The sequence below is a fragment of the Falco peregrinus genome, chromosome 3 (assembly GCF_023634155.1).
Source record: "Falco peregrinus isolate bFalPer1 chromosome 3, bFalPer1.pri, whole genome shotgun sequence".
In the NCBI taxonomy this organism is placed as follows: domain Eukaryota; kingdom Metazoa; phylum Chordata; class Aves; order Falconiformes; family Falconidae; genus Falco; species Falco peregrinus.
The window spans coordinates 19,014,017-19,034,912 of NC_073723.1; the positions used below are offsets into that span (position 1 = coordinate 19,014,017).

General features: G+C 46.6%; 1 protein-coding gene across 2 annotated transcripts; it reads left to right on the forward strand.

The window, feature by feature from the left end:
- Nucleotides 1-6,618: 6,618 nt before the first annotated feature.
- Nucleotides 6,619-16,043, forward strand: KLHL38 (kelch like family member 38). Of its 2 annotated transcripts, XM_027792425.2 has the most exons (4): nt 6,619-6,981; nt 7,537-9,012; nt 10,431-10,536; nt 12,969-16,043. In XM_027792425.2, exons 2-4 carry the CDS (start codon nt 7,663-7,665, stop codon nt 13,253-13,255), a joined length of 1,743 nt encoding a protein of 580 aa, XP_027648226.1. In that variant the 5' UTR covers nt 6,619-6,981; nt 7,537-7,662; the 3' UTR covers nt 13,256-16,043. The 2 variants fall into 2 exon arrangements, with proteins under 2 accessions (XP_027648226.1, XP_005241416.1); XM_005241359.3 differs by lacking the exon at nt 6,619-6,981 and having other exon boundaries at nt 7,021-9,012.
- Nucleotides 16,044-20,896: the final 4,853 nt, after the last annotated feature.

Below are 20,896 nucleotides of genomic sequence, written 5' to 3' on the forward strand. Positions count from 1 at the left end.
CGGGTGCTATGTCATGCCGTTACAGTCCTGCCAAGAGAAAACGGACAGTAATTTCTTCTCAGCCCATTATCACAGCTTTTTAAACAACCTGAGGGCTGCGAATTAATCATTTAATTCAGGCCCTGATTAAAATCCTCCTATCAGCTGGGAAGGCCAGAGTGATTTCCCTGTCTGTGAGTTGCCCTCTCAACATAGTGACCTCCTAAGTTATCCCAACATAGTGACCTCCGAAGTTATCCCGTGAAGGATATAAGGACTTGTGGTCCCCATTGGCACCAAATCCTGGAATATGGTGCAGAAGCATAGCTGGGGAAGAGATGGGGATTTGTGAGGTGGATCTGCCAGGCAGGGAAATGAGGTTCCCACTGAGGCAGGCATGGGCCTCAGGACAGCTGCACAGTCTCCATCCTTGGAGGTTTCCAAGATCTGACTGGATAAAGCCCTGAGCAAGCTGGTCTGATCTCATGGCTCACCCCCACCAGAATTCCTCCCTGATTTACCCTAAAATGCTGTAATTGTATGAGAGAAGATGTGGATGAAAAATAACATGACAGGGCCTGATAAATAAGAAGAGAGAAAGAGTCTGGGTCAAGAAGTTGGGCTTGCGAGCATTTCCCTGCATCTGCCCCCTTCCTTCTTTTGAGTGCACTGCTCTGCAAGGGGAAGGGCGTTTCGGGCCTAGATCCTCTGAGGGTCTGATGGCTGGTGGCCATCATACTTATGACCACAGTTGATTTTCCCATTGAAAATAATATTTCTGAAGCACTGGACCTGTTTCTCTCTGCTTGTATCAACGTCACAGCAGTCGTACCTGGCTGTCTAGTTACAGTCTGTAAAGTTGAGGCAAAATAAATGGGAGATGAGAAAGGTGAAGGCTTTTAAGAACAATGATCTGTGTGTCACAGAAGTGTCAAAGGACATTCTGGAGTTTTAAATGTCTGATCCTCCTTTGGAAACATTTCTAGCAACCTAAAATATCAGGGGAAGATCCTGAACCTGAAATGAAAGACATGATTCCAGGTTTGCCTTTATCAAAGGCATTTTAACGTCCAGACCCAGAAAGAGCGGAGCAGTGCAGGATCTGCATATCTTCTTGTTGCTGTTGCCACGGGGCTCTTGTAACCAGAGACTATAGAAAGGATAGATGAATGATCTACTTAGGTGTCCAGCGTTCCTGGTGATATTTTATCCTCCAGAGGCCACACTGTATGTTCAGTCCAAGATAAGCTGGCAGGTACCCATTCTCAAACGATGTAGAAAGAAGAAAAAGCCAGCAGGTTGCTGAAATGCACATGAAGGAGCTGATTTAGGCAAAAGATTTGTTTTAAAATATTCCAACAAGAGTGCCCAAAGCTATATGAGTGGTTTCTGTGAAACCTCTAGAAACTCAGCACACTTGAAACCCAGCTATCTCCTTATTTAATGTGAAGCACATAACTTTGGCAGCTAAATTTATTTTTGCCTGAAGACTGTTTTAATTAACACTAGTAGGTCATTCTGACTAAAGAAGGATGAGTACAATTGCTTTCATCTTAATCTCTCACTCTTTAATTAGAGATTGGCCTGAAACCAAGCCAGAAGCCCACACATCTTCACACCCACACATACTGGGCCAAAGCAATTATTGAATTACATGCTATATCTCTCTATCTGTGCACAATACATACAGTGATGGCAGAGACACTTGGGAAGTTGCTCTGTGTCTCCAGTGCTGTAAAACATGTCCCTATGCCTCTATAACAAAAGTTTAGATCAGTGGTTCAAAATTCAAGTTCAGATTTCAAGACCAGTATCTACAGATGTGGTCTGCTACCTTGCCCAAAAAATCAGAACCAAAGACAGATTCAATCAAGTCTTAAACTAAGCCTTGGTTCAGAATTAAAGCATCATACCAATGTGAACAACAGCTGTGGTGATAGGGCACTCGGAGAAACCATGTTTGCTGAGCAGCTAAATAGAAAATGAGTAATGCAATAATTACAGAGGATTGAGAGAGAAGGACCACAAGGGTATCTGAACTTAAAGAATAGGAAGAAGACCAGATATTGGCAACTAGTAGCAGCAGAAGGAATTTAGACTTCTGTGGGCAAGAGGCAGCATTCGCAATTCACAACAAAGGAAATTTCTGTCAGACATACAGAAAAAATTTTGCATCAGGAGAGTGGTTCAGGGCTGGAGCAGGCTGTCCAGAGAGGCTGTGAAATCTCCATCTTTCAAGATTTCAAAAATTCAACCGGACAAGTCCCTGAGCAAGCTGATCTAACTCTGAGGTTAGCCCTGCTGTGTGCAGGAGATTGCACAAAGTTTGCTCCCAGGGGGTCCCCAACCCAATCTTCCCATGACTCTAGAATTGGGTGGTTTCTGAACAGGAGACCCCACCTGGCAGTGCTGTGTGGAATAGTCATTGTATTTCTGTTGCCTGGAGTAGCACAAAGGATTTCATCTTATTTGTCATGTGTGATTGCCTATCGGTTCCCCATATTCACACTGGATTCTGTTTACTTTTCAGTGTCTTCTCTGCTAGTTGCTAGCTTGGGGAGTTTCATTGCCTTCAGCAGCCCTGAGATGTCAATAAGGGAGCTAAAGGACAATGTCAAAGGGCTGTTGTCCCAGTCCAGTGAAGCAAATAGTAAATCTGCATTGGGCTCCAGCTGAGCATGGACAGCACTTGAGGAGGCTGCTTCAGTGGGAAGTGTCAGGATGAGTCAAAAACTGGGTGTTGGTTGTCGGGAAACATTTTCTTCACAGGTCTGGCTCAGACATCACGTGTGGAGTTTGGTCTCCTGGTGGTGTTATCAGCTGGGTGAGAAACAGACATACATGTTGAGTAGAAAGGTCCCTGTCCATGCTATCTCTTGATAGTAGTTTGCCTGTATAGACATATTTTTGCTCTTTCAATGCACATATCTGTTATATATGTTTACATGCATGTGTAAATATGCAATACAGATATCTAATAATTCTCCCACGTACGAGTCTTCCTTTCTACTCTTGTATTTCTCTCCCCTCCCATTTATGAGCAAAATGGTGTCATGGCCCAATGACCAACCCCCACACTGCCAGGGCATGCAGCATCCCAGGCAGTGCTGGCTGCTCTCCCAGCCTGGGCTGAAGGCTGTCACCCCAGCCAGCCACCACTTGGTGCTTGGAGCATCTTCCCATCCTCTCCAACACATGGCATCTGATCAATTGCACTCCCTGTAATTGTCTCTTTTTACAATGAGGAATGTTAATCCTGGGGTTTGTTCCCTTTCCCGGTTTTATGAAGACCATAATAAGGAATATTTGTTCTTGTCCCCCTGTCTCTTTAGACTGAAAATTTGGGGAAAGGGATGATCTCTCCCTTGATAACTGTGGGGGCTGGTAGTCACTGAGGCAGTGCACATAACACTGACTAAGCTCAGTGAAGTCTGTGCCTTGAATAGTCCTTTATCCTTATCCGTATTTGTTCATTTTCACCTGAATTGTAATAGGATCAATGTATGAGTTTTAGAAGTTGTCTGACGTCACCAATCTTCTCCGTGCACCTGTCTGCTGGCCGATTAGATTACAGCTTTTTTCCACTCTGTTGCTTAGTGCACGATAATAGTAATTTCATCATCCCATTACATTAAAACATAAGAAGAGTTGCTCTGGGTCAGATCAAAGGTTCAGACATCCTAATTCCAAAACTGAGCAATCCCAAACACTTAAGGAGAGAGAGCAGAAGGAGCAGGGTGAGTTCTTTGGCAGACTTTTCCATTTTCTAGAAAGTGGCCATTGGTGGAGTTCACACAGCAGCAGTTGCAGAGGGGCACCGTTTATAACAGCCCCCAGTGGCTCCCAGTCCCACTCAAGGGCGAGGGGGGACCTGCAGCATCACATCTCACAGTGCTGCTGGCCCACATAACCTGCGAACAAGCCCACTTTCCCATGCGCACATGGTGTCCAGACCAGCCCATTATCCGTGCGACATCCCACTCCTGTGGTTAATGCAGTATCCTGTCCTCCCAAAAAAGACTGCCCAGGCCTGGTTCAGTCAATAGCATGCCAACCTAGGAAATGTGCCTCAACAACTCATTCAGAAACAGCTGTTCTCAGACAAGTTGCACTGTCCCACAGGAGAAACAGCTCTATCCTCTCACCAGGGGTCATGCTGCAGCAGTAGGGGCCATATAGGACATACTGTTCTAGGATATGCCATGAAAATTTATTTCTAGTTTATTTATAAAGGAAATCCTAGCTAAGCAGTGTTGATGTGCCCACTTGGTTGGAGATGTGTCTGAAACCATAATCTCTGGGAAAGAAAGAAGAGACAGTTGTAAAGCAGGCAGCAAGAGCTTCATTGCTTGGGAGCCTTGGCCCCAAATTGGCAGGGACCTGTGTGGGGACTCAGCAGGGAGCAGCAACCCCCCCGAGAGCAATAAGCTGTTTAAACAGCACACGCTGTACTCTGAGTTAGCAGGAGTTTGCATAACCGTGCAAAGCCCTCCAGCCTGGGATCTTCTAAATAAATGCCACATTTATCAGTATCTAAAGCAGAAGAACATCCCTCCTACCCTTCCACGACCCCATAAAACAGTGTCATTAGTGAAGTCAGATAGCATCATTTGTTTCTTTAAGGGTTAAAAAAATAATCCACAGCCACTGCCAGGAAGAGGCAGAACTAAACAGGCAGCAAAGAGTTAGAGCCAGAACAGAGATAGAAACCTAAATCAATCATCAAAATGGACCGCGACGAAAGCATATACATACTGAGCAACAAAGAAAGGGAGAGGGCGTTTTGTTTGGGTAGCTAATGTTCTCTGGACGAGGAGAGAGAAATTCTCCTTTGGGTTTTTAATGCCACTCTAAATATTTATAGCAAGATCATGGCCAGCTGGTGAGGCAGCGGTGGCGGGGAGCAGGGAGAGAAGGGCGCATGTTCCCCAGCGCCTCAACATCATCCTGTGGGTTGCCTCTTTACTCAAGGAGAGGGAAAAGGCTCCCCATTGCCAAGTTCACCCTCAAAGGGGCTCATTTACAGGAATCAAGTCCAGTGGCTCCTGCCCTTCCCCTCCCTCACTTCACCTGGCCATTCACACACGTGTGTGCACACACACACACAGATTGTGCCAGAAGGGAAGATGCCACAACCTCCAAAAAGCTCCTTACTCCAGCCCAACTCCACCCTGTCTCTAACACGGATCTGGGCCTTCCGGGTTTTGTTAGCCTCCAGGCATTTCACCACGTTGTTACGCTGCATTGAAAAGTCTCTGGGAAAGGTCACGTATGGCATGACCCGTGATGCAAAGCTGCTGTTTTTAGAGAAACAGGCTGCACCCATCCCTGCAGTCTGCTGGGCTGCGGATGCGGGGGCAGGGACATATGGAGAACTGCAGACACCAGCGCAGCACAGGAGTTGACATAAGGGCACTGAGCTCCCAACGATTTTCACTCATCTGCCTCGCTGTGACTAGATGCAGGCATGACTCACCCATGAGCTTTGGCTTTGAAAATATGAGGAGTTTTGCTTTAACCTTGTGTTTCCCTGTGGTAGCAATGCTTAGAAATGACGTTTTGGATTCAGTCCCATCCCAGAACAAAGGGAGGAATTTCAGCACAGATGAAGGGCTCAATCCAGTTACCCAGTCCATGGGTCCGTGGGCAGCCCATGCAGTTTTTCTGGAAATACCCAGAAAGCTGGCACTGAGCTGGGACACATCACACTGGATCTGCTGAAGACGCCCACTGGGGGACAGCTGGGGTTGTGGGAGATCCTCTGCTGGCATGAGGCACTCAACTGATCCCAGCCCTGGGGATGGATTTAGGCTCATCATCGCAGATACCTACTCGGGAGTGTTAAATATGGACACCTACATGTGATTGAGGCAGCTGAGCACCTGTGGAGACCTAGCAGTGCCTGGAGGACTGCTCACCTGCCCAAACATAGGTGGTACTTACTGGTGACCTGAATAACTCAGCAGATGTGCTTGTATTGACTAGACCTCACCGGCTGCAAAAGAAGCTCGGACACCTTGTTCGTGGGCAGGCCTCTGTAGCTAGGAACCCCAGCGAGGTGTCCACCCTGAGGAGCTAAATGCCACGCTGGGACTCTATAGTTTCCAGCTTGCTGCACTAGCTTCAGCAACCTGCTCTGGTCCCCCCACCCATAACACTGAGCTTCTTTAAGTCACCTGCTTGAGAAGTTCTTTGCCAAGGGTTTCAGACAGTGAGGTCCTTACAGAAACGGCCACAACCTGATATTTTCCATATGAAATACCAAGCAGCATCATAAACTGCTCCAAGAATGAACTTCATTCTCTGATCAGCAGAGGTAGCTGGGGTCTCCCTGCCCAGCTTGGGGCAGCCCTGGACACAGGGGTCCTGGTGCATCAACATCTCCCACAGACTGCAAGGAGCCGCTGCTCCCCAGATCTCTCCATAAGGTGGAGACACGGTCTCTCCCAGCGGGGTCCCTGGAAGCTCTTCTCTCTCCCTCTTTCTCCATGAAACTACAGTGACAGTGCATTACCTAGCACGAGGCATTGCAGACTGTTTACAGGCTTCTAGAGTTCCCAGGCACTTTAGGACAGGGTCCTGCCGCTGTTTCCAAATGGACAGCCAGGACTTTTTTAAGTGAACTTTCCTCTCCTTGTCTATTTATTATATGTAAACATTTGCCAGAAAAACACCACTCGGGCATGCTCAGTACCGGCCAGGTCATTGCAAAAGGCAGCGTCAGCGTCACATGTGATAACAGCGAGAAGCCCGTGTGTGCCTATTCTTAGCGCTGGAATGTATACAATGCCCCACCGCCTCGCCACTCCTGCGCGCAGCTCCTGAAAGCGGCAAAAGTGACTTCAGAATAAACACATCCAGAAATCGCCCTCTATGAATCACTTACCTACTGAAAGAAACGTCCTGTGGGTTTATAGGTTTTTATCCAGGCTCTAGCTATGGAAAATCTCAGCCGAGAATAAACGACAGAGAGTAAGTGCATGCAGTGAAGGACGACAGAAGGTAAACGTTTCTACCGTACCGTTTCACTGCAGGTTGAGCAGTTAGCCTCATAGACAATAGATACTCATCATATTGTTCTTGCCTGGCACTTAATTTAGTCATTGTGTGTCTGATTAACATAAAAAAAATACACAGCTAAGCAGAGTTAATAAATAACCGTTTTAATGCAGATTCCCAGTCTCTAGGGTTTCGTTTGCCCTGCTGCAGAGTTCAGCTCTGCCAGATTTACATTCCTTGGGAGTGACTAACTCTAGGGGGAAGAGGCGCAAGCTACTAAACTGCTAATACTTTAAAATAGTGAATAAATGTCTAAGTGCATTTATTCATCGTGATTAAAATGAACAAACCATTTGCTTCAGCCATCCAGCTTTAATCCCAAATCAGTGAGATAACTTTAGTGCTTTTGCTTGTTGCCAGGGACACAGGCAGCACTGACCTCAGAGCTACAACCTATCTGATAACTTTATGGAAATTTTAAAGGGTCTTAGCGACCTTTTAGCTTCTTTATTGTTTTCCCACTGTGCTTAAACCATGTTCCATTTTTATGTGTAACAGTGAATGCATATTTAGAGCAACATCAAAGTCCCAGTTTGTTCCCTTGGAGCTGGATATTTCAACAAAAGCTGCTAAGAACTTGTCTTTTTCTGTCAAGTCCAGAATTCATCTCTCTTCTGTTTTGCTATGGAGGAGGGATCAGCTGAGGAGTTTCTCTTCAAAGACCAGGACTTCTCCTCTGAACTGCTGAGGCAGCTGAATGCTCTGCGGCAGAGCGGGATGCTGACTGATGTTACCCTCTGCTGCGGGGGCTTTGAAATCCCCTGTCACCGAAACGTGCTGGCTTCCAGCAGTCCATACTTCAAGGCGATGTTCTGTAATGACTTCAGAGAGAGCCACCAGGCTAAAGTCATCCTGAAGGGCATCGACGCCAAGGTTTTGGATCTGATTATCCTTTACGCTTACACAGGGGAGATTCTTATATGCGCTGAGAATGTCCTGTGCCTGTTGGAGACAGCCTCCATGCTGCAGTATGCTAAGCTGTTCGAGGCCTGCTCTGCCTACCTCCAAGATAAGCTGGCTCCTGACAACTGTCTGAGCATGATCAGGCTGGCAAAAGTCTTGAACTGCCAAAGCCTGAATAAGAAAGCCAAGGCTATGGCTTTGAAATGCTTTCCTGAGGTGGCCTCTTCTGAGGACCTGAAAGACCTTTGTCTCTTGGAGCTCATCGATTACCTTGGGGACGATGAGCTCTGTGGGGAAGAGGAGCAGGTCTTTGAGGCACTGATGGTCTGGATCCGGCACGACCTCCAGGCAAGGCAAGGCTACATCCAAGAGTTGTTCAAGAAGGTCAGGCTTCAGTACGTCCATCCAACTTTCCTCTTCCACTTCATCGCCAATGACGCTCTCGTTCAATCCTCACCCACTTGCAGGAGCATCCTTGAGTCAGCCCGGAGACATATGTTTTCCTTGTACAGCACCAATGCACCTGACATCAAGCCCATGCTGCACGTTCCTCGCAGGTACTCCAACCAAGAGTTCCTCATCATCATTGGTGGCAGGAAGGACAGCCAGCAGACGACAAGGGATGTCCTGCTCTATGACAACAAGACAAACCAATGGCTAAGTCTGGCCAAACTTCCCATGCGCCTGTACAAAGCCTCCGCAGTCAGTTTACACAGCAATATTTATGTGCTCGGAGGGATGCCTGTTAGCAATAAGAAAAGCCCGGTCAGTGATAATATTTACATTTATTCCCTCAAACTCAATCAGTGGAGGTTGGTTGAGCACATGTTAGTTCCACGTTACTCCCACAGAAGCTTGGCATATAAAAATTATATTTTGTCATTCGGTGGAATTGGTGAAAACCAGGAAATCCTGAATTCTGTGGAAAGATACGATAGCATCTACAACACCTGTGAGAGCATGGCAAACATGCCCGTTGCTGTCCTTCACCCTGCTGTTGCTGCCAAAGATCAGAGGGTCTACCTCTTTGGGGGAGAAGACATTATGCAAAACCCTGTCCGGCTGATCCAGGTAATGGTCAGTCCTACTTGCTGAGGGCTGTTTCATCTAAGGTATTCAGCAGTTCATCACACTCCTGAGGAAATCAAACTCCCCAAGAAAACTATTGTGAGTTGCAGCAAGAGGCAGGATGAGTTGACACATGGCTTCAGGGAAGTCTTGTCTGCAAGGAATATTGCAGCTCTTTCATTTTGCCCTTTGAGTTTTTCAGGCATAAGCCCTGAGGTGCTTCGTCGAGTGTCAGTCACCCCTGCCGCTGGTGGGCACCGGGGCCAGGGCTGCTGCAGGTGATGCTATGGCAGGCAGCGGCCGACCCTCCTGCCTGGCTTCATGCCTGTAGCTGATCTCACCAAAACCAGTGCTTTCCACTCAGTGGCCCAGCTGGGGTCTCAGCCGTGCACCTGCTCGCTTGCAGCAAAAGCAGACTCACGTTCATTAGAGCAATTAGATTCTCACGCATCAAAGGGCCAGGACTTAAACTGACAGTTATTTCGTGTAAACAGTTGTATTAAAAATATGCCTCCTGCCACATGTTGCTGGCTCTCTGCCTGTTTTCAGCAGTTAGGAGGAGGAAAAAATACGTAAATCCTTTCTTATCTGATGTGATGTTTTAGCAACGTCGTAGTGTTACTTTCCCCATGAGTATTTTTCACTGGTTTACGTGTTTTAACTAAAAAGGATCATTAAAGGATAAGATGAAGCCAGCACATGAGCAATGCTTCTTTACAGTGATAACGCTACTTGATTATCAGGGGGAAGGAAATGTATTTATCAGTTAGTGGGGAGATGTCCTGGAGATATTTGCTATATTAAGAAGTGGATGACATGACATAAAAGTTTGTGTCACCCATATACAGATGACTGATCATCATCTGGCAAGAGCTCCTTTTCTCACATAAATTGATGACTTAGATACTACTCTAAGTCCCATTAACAAGTCCCTTTGCCAATCTGAGTGCATACCAGCCACCAGCACAAATATAGCAGCTGGGCAAACACGGGGGCTGCCAGCAGAGCTTGGTGAAGCTGAGGTTTGTTTGCCCAGAAAATTGTAAGGCTAAGGCAGAAACACACAGAATAACTGGAAAATTAAATGAAACAGCTTGTACTTTGATAGAGCATTATCCAGGAGTTACAGTGATTTAACTGCCATACAAAGATTTACAGCTGAGGAGCTTGCTTATGGCAGATACACTTTGCCTTAGTGCATGTGCAAGCATCTCCTGAGCAGACAAGCCTGGAGAACTAGAATGCTTTCCAAGGGAACGTATTCGGGGAAAAAAATGGGTAAATTCTCAGGTTTCCAGCAGTTGAAGCCAGAGAATAATATTCATTAGGACAAAGTAAAACCCATCAGTTCCTCTGCAATTATAATTGCCAGTTAAAATGCAACATAAACAGCTGCGTCTGTATCTTTATTTATTTGTCAGGTTTACCATGTCTCCAGGAATACATGGTTTCGGATGGAGACCAGAGTGGTGAAGAACGTCTGTGCACCAGCTGTTGTTATTGAAGACCAGATTATCATCGTAGGTGGTAAGGGCTCTGTTTCCCCCTCCCTTCTGCCTCCCCCTGCCCAGCTCCTGTGGGATTTCACAGCTTTCCTGCTTGGGGTGCTCCCTCAATAAGCACATGGAGCTTGGGAAAAAAAAGGAGGAGTGTGTCCAGCCTCCATACATGGGGTCTCATGGCCATGGAAGTGGGAACAAGTTCTCTATGAGGCACCTTCTTACTCCAAGTAGCAGGACCTGGGTGGGGGAAGACTGGGGAAAAGCCAATGCAAGTTACTGCTCTGCAGAAGGGAGGAAGCCAAGGGCATGGGGAACCTGCTCCCTCCTGCTGGCTCACAGTCTGGCCCTCCCTGTCTATTCTTCTTGGAAAAGTGGAGAGCGTGGTTACCACAAGGCCATGGACGGCTTGTTGGGATGGTTGGGGACAGGGGCTATGAGGGGTCAATCAGTCCTGTAGCTGCCTCCTTAGGGTCATTGTGAAATGTCCTGAAAGGGGGTGAAACACTTGAAAAAAGGAAACTTCTCAGTGTCTTCTTCAACCTGAGGATCAGCCTCTGGCCATGGCACTTTGATGGATCACATGTTGTTGATAGTTTGGCACTACCGTCCTTAATGCAGCTCCCCTGACCACAGACTGGCATGAGGAAGCACGTGTTATATTATTTAAGGGAAAATGAGACCTAGGGAAGCTTTCGCAGAGCAGAGGACTGAACTCAAATCACACAGGATTCAAACATGATGTCATCTCTCAGAGGGAGGCCACTGCCACCCTTTGCAGTGAGAACAGGGGGAGGGCTGAGTCAAAAAGTCCAAGACTATCAGGGTCCCGTGTGGCAGATTACCCTGACCCCAGACCACAGTGCCCAGAATACAGTATTTTCAACCTCTTATCTTCAGATGGTTTGATCTGAAGGGCCTGCATTGACCCAAGTCTGATGATGATGAGCTTAAGTTCTCAATTTGTTTTTTATTTATCTAACAAAATCCAGAGAAATTCATGTTAACTTTAAACATCTTTCACTTTGCGTGAAAGTAGAGAGATTCACCACAGTCAGGTTTTACTTCCATGCTAATTTTCACCTTCCGTGCCAAAACATTGGCCAAACACTCTTAGTTTATCAACATCGGTAAAACACACAAAACTAATATTTTCTCTTAAAAACAGCTTTTGCCACATTTCAGGTCCTCTTTTCATGACTGGCCATATTGTAACAAAGGGGAATGGGTTGGCCTAAGCGAGGCAGGCCTTGATTATTGTTAGGAAAAGTGGCTTCAAAGCCTGAAAAACACAGCCTAAAGCAGTTTGTTTGCCATGGGCACTCTTGATTATCTACAGGGATACATGAGCAAGGTACTGCTGCATACCAGGCTTCCACACCTCCATTGCTCCAGGGCAATGGCTCTGGTACTAGCTATCACCCTTTAGTGGACAAGCTGTCCATTGGGTCACTGACGTGATGGCCAGCACAGACACAGCGCTGAGTGCTTTGGGAGTGGAGCAAGCAGCAGTGGCACTGTGCTGTTGAGTACCCATGTCAACGCAGTAGACAATTATGACTCCAACCCAACCAGGCATTGTTGCTCCTTCCCCATGTGCCATTGGCTTCTGTATTTCCAAGTGAAGCTCTGCTGGAAGAAGGGTTCGCCGGAGTCAAGAAGACGCTCAATACGAGTTATGCATCTTGCTCAACTTTATTAGTTTCTAACACTACTTATATAGAACCGATACACATACATATTCGTAAAGCAGAAATATAATTGGTTAGTAGTCTCTAAACGCGCACGGTTCTCACACCCCTAATTATCATGACTAAAATAAGCATTCTACCCATGTAGCTAATTGTGTTGCCGTGCTTCAGCCTTGCAGTTTGTTACTCCCTGTTTTCCCATACCGGTCCCTATCTTTCTTGGCCCTGCACCTGCTTTCCCAGCAGCTGTATCTTGTTACAGCCATGGCCTGTTGGCACAACATAATTACTTGGTCTCAGGATTCAAGAATAGCTCAAGGCTACCTTTCTTGTTAACTTCAGCACAGCAACTTCAGTACAATTCTGATTACAGGCCTATTCTAATACCAGGCCTGGATTGTGCAGATCTTCAGAGATTCTAAGGCCATGCTTCTGCAGCCATCCTTCTGCAAAGCTCTAGAAGTCTGTTGGGTGAAAAGAAATACTTTGGGCTGTTTGAAGGCACGTGTAGAAAACTGCAAGGTTCAACTGTGTTTAACAAGTTTCTGAGGGGTTTTATGGTGGTCATCAAACCCTGGCTGCCAAGGTGCTATTGAGACAGGGTGAGGCCAAACAGGAAGGGAAGATAGACAGGCATTCTTGCAACACATCATTACTTCCCAGCTTAGGTATCTTAATTCTGCCAAATTATGTGCTAGTATAACATGTTTTATTGAAGACTAGCAGAAAATATATTACCTGTCTCATCTACCTTTGGCTTTGCATTTAGGGTACACCCGGAGAATAATTGCTTATGATACAAAAGGCAACAAGTTTGTTAAATGTGCAGACATGAAGGACAGACGAATGCATCACGGGGCCACTGTCATCAAGAACAAGCTGTATGTCACAGGAGGACGAAGTCTCACCACGGACAATGCCATCAAGGACTTGGATTCCTTGGACTGCTATGATCCAGAGACTGACACATGGACACCAAAAGGAAAACTGCCACACAAACTCTTTGACCATGGATGCCTTACACTCCAGTGCGTCCCCTGTTCTAAACTCCTCTAAACCATCTTTGGTACTCCCCAGGACATTTAGTGCTTTCCTTCTCAGAAAGGACCCACCTTGCTCTGCAGAGAGGACGTGGGGAATCCTCATGGGGTCCCACAAACTCCTGACCTTGAAGGCACCAGCTGCGTTAGTCATTCCCCAAACGCTCTGCCACAAAGGTCATGAGCTTTGTGCTCATGCTGTATTCACCTGACCAGTATTGCACATGGTGCTGCTAAGTCCAGCCTGGGGGCCTTACACAGAGGCTCAGCAGAAAACCAGAAAAAGATGCTGGGTAAGAACCTGCTGCAGGATTTAGCCTTGCACAGACTTTAAATGAAAGGTGAATAGGAATGCTGGTTTCTCCAGGGAGAGTAAGGTCTGGGTAACCTGCATTTGTTAGCATGCAAACTCAGCTGCATGCCGCAGCCCTTTGCTGCTTGGTGGTGACCAAGCCTCCATTTCAAGTGATGGGAATGTTTAGAATAGGAAGCCCCAAGCTCTAGTCTTGTAGCCAGCCCAGCAGCAGCTGCCTGCGTTAGCTATGGTAGTCATTTCATAAGAAATAAAACGTAAATGTTCCTAGCATCAAATTAGAAATTAGCAAAAGGCTAACGCTGTGATCTAAACTCTCACATTGCAACAAGATGCAGATGTGACTTTTCTGAGCTGCCGCTCCTTCATAGTGCATGGAAGATTTTTGTTCCATCTGCCTGCTCTCCAAAGAAGCGGGAGAAGGTGGGATGGAAATGAAGATTGCATCTTCTTTTTCAAGGGGTCTTATTTTGCAGGGCAGGGAGCTTGCTTCTCCTTTTGCATCAGGGATAGCTGTGGGGTTAGTTAGGAAGCCCGTTGGCTGATGGAATTCCTGTAATCTGGAATGGCAGAGAGGACGCATGAAGGAAAAGAGATGTAAAGGAGAAGAGGTATTTGGGAGGAACAATTTATTTTTTTTTCTCTTTTCTCCAAACCACTGGAAAACAACGATGAGAAAAAGCCAGTGACAGGAAACCAGCTTTCCAAGAAGAGCAAGTCTAAGTCTGCCACTTGGCAAAGCAGTTCTGGCTCCACCAATATTTTTGTGGGGTTCTGCCACTAAGTGCATATTTTTAAAGGGAGGGGATTAATCATCAGATACCGAACAGGCTGTAAACTGCTGTCAGGTCACCAGGCTTGGTAAGATTGCTGAGACAGCAGGGAGCTTTGAAGATAGCACTGATGACCACCGTCCAGAGAAAGGACAACAGAGACAACACCCCTTTTTCTTCATATTTGAAAGAAAGTGTGGCTTTTCCAAGGGTTCAGGGTGTCAAGAGGAAACCACACCCAACCTTCCTCTTCACAGAAGGCTGCACAGCCGTGTGGTCACCATCACGTTGCAGGACACCACTCCAACAGCTAAGATCCCCTCCCATAAATCTGTATCTGGGAGCAGAAGGGTGACAGAAATAGTTAACAAAGTGGGGGGCTGGAAGGAAGCATTGCGTATCAACTGCTGTTTTAACAATATGAAACAAAATGGTTGTTATTGTTTGTATAAGCTTTGTGTTCAGGAGTCCCCATTGTTCTCTCGGCATTGTTGATAAAGGGAATTGGTTTTGTACCACCGGTTTTGTGCCAGGGTTTCCTTCTAAGGATCTGAGTAAACCTGCAAAAAATGAGTGGGAAACCAAACTCACCCCCCGGCTCGGAAGTCTTTGGCTAAGTTTCTCCTCTGTCTTTCAGTCTATATCATCACCTCCTCCCTGTGCAAAGCAGGGCTAAATCGCGGGCACATGCCAAATTGGACCAGAGCAGTGATTTCATTCTGCTTCCTCACAGACCAGCTCCAGCTCTCTGGAGAAAGAAGCCTTGTCATGGCCAATTATGGAAAGTCTGCCCCGGGGAGATGTTTATTCCTAACCCTACAGTGCCGCCTTGCCAAACTCCTTCCTGTTGTGACCCCACTCAGCTCCAAAACTCCAGGAGACGCCTGTTGCTGCCATGCATTTTAGCTGACACGGATTCCTGCCAGGCTCGTGACTACACCCAGAACCAAGGGGGAAAAGCTGACTTGGGGCCATAACCCCATGTTTGCAAACCATTGCCACAGTCATTGGTTTGTGCTTGGAAGCAAACAGATTTTTTTCGTTCCTGTATCGTATAACTAGTGATTTTCTCAGCATTCATGCAGGGGCCAAATAGTACCTTGCACAGCTGTAGCTGGGCAGGAAATGGGGAGTGCAAAGAAAAGGCACGGTTGCAATAGCATTGAGCACAGCATCCTTCCCCCGGCCCTCGGGGAGCCCTCACATCTCCCCCAAGTCCTTGGAGCTGCCAAGGGCTATGGCCAGCCCTGCTCTGGCTGCAACCCTGTGGTACTTCACCGACTCCTCACCTCATGCCCGTAAATCAAGGAATTTGGTTCTGCTGGGTAGTTAATATAAAGCCTGTTTTCTGATAGACTTCTGTCTTGTGGTCAGTTTGGATGCAAACTGATCAAAGTTTTTGGGGCCCTTTGCAAAAAGGGTTGAAACCAGGGAACAGCATTGAGCTTTACCAAGGCAGACAAGGGCCAGCAGAGTCACTTGGTCACAGGGAGGCAGCAGCTTCAGGGCCCAGGATATGCAGCCCCAGGGCAGATGCTATGGGGAGAAAGGATGCTGCCTTTCTAATCAGGTGCTGGCCACCACCTGGCCCACCTAGAGCAATACTTAGTACTATCCCAAGTGCTTTGCAACTGTCGTACCTAGTGTTGCTATGGGTGAAAGCACATCTAGCAAAGGTTGACCAAGGTACCTCTTTCTCCAGCATCAGGAGGGGACTTTCCTGAGCAGGATTTGCAAGGTCACCACTACCTGGATCACTTTCTGCATCACCATATGTTTTTTCAGAGGTATCATCATCCTAATTTCAAGCATTTCAGCATTCACTTAGATGGGAATTCCCCATGGGAGAGCATCAAGGTACTTCCTAAATATCATGACAGCCCTGTGAAGAGATGGGAATTTGTTTCTCTTTATTTAATAACCATGGAAGCCAAGGAAAAGAGGATTTTAAGAAAGGGCCAGTGATTTGGGGGTCAACTAGTAAAAGGGCTGAGCACCTGCTGCTTTTTTTCAAATCGGGTAATGCTGTGAAAGCTCATCACCTCCAAGGTCTCCTTCTTAGGTGTCCCAAGACAGTCACTAGATCATGGAAACCATAGCTGAAAGCAGCCTGCCCCATGAAATAGTGAGTTACCCAGGCCCTCATGGCAGGGACTTGTCCACCACATTGAAAATCTCCTGTGAGACACACTCTGCTCCATCCCTCAGTAACATACTTAAGTGCATTATTAACCTCACAGCTTTTCATACAATCTATCCTAAATCTTTGCTGTACCTTCTGCCATTTCCACAGAGATAAAGGGCAATTGATTAGCCTTTTTGATACCGTACATTTTTTTACATCTCTCAAGTTTATTAGGATGTTTCTAATTCTGTAGACTAAACAAACCCAGCCCTTTCTTTCTTTCCTCATAAGTCATGTTTTCTAGACCTCTGATCATTTTTGTTGCTATCCTCTGGAAAATTTCCAGTATGTCTGTGTTGTTGTTTTTTAAGAGCAGGGCTGTGGCTCAGTCTCATGGTGCTGAGGAAGGCAATAAACCCCTTCTGCGTCTTACCTACAGCGCTCCTGGTCTCACAGCCTAGAAGGACTTTTTTGCTTTTTGCAGCAGCAGCAGATTAGTGACTCTGTTTCAGCTGTGCTCAGGATTAAGGAATGCTTGCAAGTTTGGGCAAGGTCACATGGAAAGACTGCAGGAGATCCAGGATCTCCCAGGGTTATGCTGTAACTCCATCTTTGCTTTGGCTCACCAGGATTCTGAGCCAGATCCCATTGAAAACAATAAGTCTCTCCATGGGCTTCAGCAAGGGGTTTTGGACCGGGCCCTAATTACTGTGTTCTCAGCTGGGTTCATCACTAATTCTATTAATTTTAACAGCAAATATCTAATGTTTGACTCATTTTTTATACTGGGGGAAAAGTTTCAGAGGAAAAAAAAAGTAAGGGAGGAGATTGCATTTTCTTTCTAACTTTCTTCCACTTCCCTCGCTGCAAACTCAGAGCTGAATCTGCACAGGCAGCCTGTGGTAGCAGGCAGCTTTGCTTTGATCTTAGCAAAGAGCTTCGCAGGTTAAGCCTGTGTTTTTTCACTCTAATCATTTTATCAAACAACACAATCCTTTGCAAGGGCAGCCTTTTTCTTGCATGGTAATATGTTTATAATTATAATGCATTTCCTGCTTCTTTCTGATTAAACACACCTGACAAAGTAGGAAAGATGTCGATGCATAAATAAACGGGCACTCTGAGTTCATTGCTTCATCAGTCCTTTTTTCTAAACGCCAAGGAGTTCACTGCGAGGTGAATCCTCTGGTTGAGAAGGAAACAATTGGGGAGAGCACATATGAATAGCGTACAGGGTAATTTATCCCTGGCATTGTTCCTTAGCCTGACCTGAGAGCCATTAATAATTGACAGTGGCAAAAACAATCCCTTTTATCCCTTTTTAAAAATATAAACATCTATACTTTTTTTCCAGCTGCTTGAAAGCTCCCACACAGAATTTAGAGAGTAATACTCTCCATGGTACAAATTAGCATGAATTCCTTGGTGCAAGCTTGCACCAGCAAAGGAGCTGAGGCTTGCTAATTAGGAGACTGCTAATAATGTTTGCAGTGGCTATTTCTGATGACTTTGCCCCGGGTCCAAAGAAAGCACAATGCATGTGGAGAAACTGGTGTCTCAGGCTGCCCTTGCCACAGTAGTCAACAGGGCTCCTCAAGGTTTGTGCTGGAGCGCTGAGAGATTGATCTGGCCTCTTCTGTTTATTGATGTTTCCAAAATAGTAGCAGAGTAACGAGGAGCCCAACTGCTCTGTCACTCGGCAAGTCACCCCCCGGCTCCAGCTGCTGCTTGTCACTTCTCTCCCTGGGGCTCTTTGTTTGCCTGCACTTCTTTCATGTTGCAAGAACCCTTTCTGAGAAAAGCAAGGAGCAGCATGTCTCGAGCAGCCCCGGGACATTAGGTGGACATCTTGCGGTTGCTTTAAACATGTGACATCCCCACAGCTGTTGGAGACTCTTGGCTTTAAGATGGGGGTGAGCTATGAGGTAAAATACTGCTGGAGGTGGGAAAAGATGGCAGAATTTGGTCCACTTCTTCATCTGGTCAGGAAGATGTCTATAGACCAGCCTCGTGTGTCTAATCCTTCCATATCTAGTCCTCTGAAGTTTGTTACTCTATCAGACTTGTCTCCTGATGAATAAGTCATGTCCCAGCACCCTTCCCTAAAGCAGGCATGCTGGAACAATGACAAAGGCATGTCCCCTTCCTCAGGTCCCCCCATGCTACAGCTGTAATATCTCCTGAGTTTTTCCCATTTTTTCCCTGGTCTTAGCATGTCGCTGAGACATGCTTCCCATTCTTAGACACCTTCTCAAGCCAAACAACTGGGCAGATGTGCTCTGCAGGTGCCCTGCACCCGTGTTTGGAGGTGGCAATGACTACCCAGAGCACTGGGAAGTGACACCAAGGACTCTCAAGTCCACATTTTCAAGCTGATGGGATGCTTCTGGTCTGGCAAATCAGCCAAAACCAATCTGAACCTTATAGTAGGGCCCTGGCATCTCTCTGTGAGGGGTGAGGGACTGCTAGGGAATGTGTCCAGCCCCAAGAAGCAGAGAGCAATCTGCGTGGAGGGTGCTGCAACGTGAAACTTGGCTACAAAGATTCAGTGCTGGGAAAGTACAGTGTTTTATCCGGATCAGCAACAAGCCCTGGAATTAATAGGGTTGATTAAACCATTTTGATGTGTATGGTATGTGGAGATAAGGGCCCAATTCCCAAGGGCTTCCAGTGAAAATTAGATATTAACCATAACAGTACGTGACATCCTCTGACAGGGGTGAGGAAGGCTGCTGGAAGACAAGAGACAAGTACAAACCAAGGGGGCAAGAGAGGCAGCTCTTGGGAGAGCAAAGTTACCATGAGCTTGCTGGATCTATTTTGATGCTGAAATGACGTGGACCCTGGCACCAAACAGATTGAAAGCAAGGGAATTATGCCTGCTTTATGTTGTTATGACACATATATTTCCCTGAAAATGACATTAAAGAGTACCAGAGGCTCAAACATTATTCTGTTTATCTGTTCCCCGGGTAGGGCTCTTAGTCTTAGAGACAGCCTGAGCACTGCAGAATATGCTGCCTGTCAAAAAACCAGCCTCTGGCATGAGGGCCGCTAGCAAGCATGACATGGGAAGCCAGCCCAGGGCATCAGGGCATGCATGGCTATTGTCCATTACCACCTGGCAGGATGGCATCCCTTAGAGACACGTGAAGGGATCAGCCACCAAAAGAGAGTCCCCTGCCATACACTGAGGTCCGGAGACAGGAAGCCAGTGGCAGGGGACAATTCTTCCCCAAGGTATTGACACAGGGTTCACCCTGTGCAAAAGCATAGAAAGGCTCCTCAACACCCAGGCTGTGTCAATGGTGCCTCCAAGTGCTTCAGGCCACTTGCCAGCCCTGGGACTCCCTTGCAAGCACCTGAATTAACCATTAATGGGATCCCAAATTCCCCCTACCCATGGCATAAACTAGTCAATGCTTGTGCAAGCAGCGCACACATAGCCATGGCATCCTAAGAAGACTCCCAGCAGCTTAACTGGGTGCCAGCTCAAGCCTTGACCGAGGAGGAAAGCAGAGAGGTCCCATGGACCTTCTTCAAGACGCTGTGGTATTTAATGGATAATTCAGACTTTTTTAAAAGAAGGCAGCCTTTGGGCTTGGGAGCTGCTGGCTGAAGCCCTGAAGGCTTCTAGCTGAGAGACCCTGTTTAGAGCCTACAAGAGTTGTCTTTCTGCTCATTATTACTTGGAACAAATGTCAGTAAATAGAATCTGTTTCTTCTGCAGGCACAGGGGGCTCTGGAAATTTTTTCAAGAGAAAAACAGCAACATGCAGTGAAAGAAGTGGTGCCTGCAGACTGAAATACAAATGGCAGAGAAGCCAAAAGCACATTCGCCCTTCCAAGCTTGAGCTTATGTTTTTAATGGCATGAAATGTGACATGCACAGTCAATCACAGATTTCAAGCCGAGAGTCTGTTATTTGTGATGGCAGTGTAAAATACACGGGCCCTTACTCTAAAGAGCTTATGAGAGATTCAGAGCAGAGGACACAGATGACCCTCAGAGCATCATCAGCTGGAGTTTCAGAGCATCCAACTTGTTCATTAGGCAAGAGCAACACTTTATGCCGCAACCTGGATAACTGAAGCACACCTTAAAAAAACAAAATCATCTCTTCCCTGTGGCTCCCCTGGCCCACCACCCATCCTACAGATCCACACACAAATGTCATCAAACAAGTGCTGAGGACCAGGGCTTCCTGGAAACTCAGGCAACATGTGGCAGATGGATACCAGCCTCTTCTGTCCCCAGATGCCTCATAGCTGGAAGGGCATCATTACCCTAAAACATATCTAGAAGAAGAGTTTTTTCCCCTGATTTTCAACATCTAGATTTTCCCCTTCCCTAGGAAAGGTAGCAGAAGGTTTGGGACAACTCTAGGAATGGGCACACAACTGGGAAAGTAGATCTCTTCTGCTCTTAAAAACAAATGATTTATAG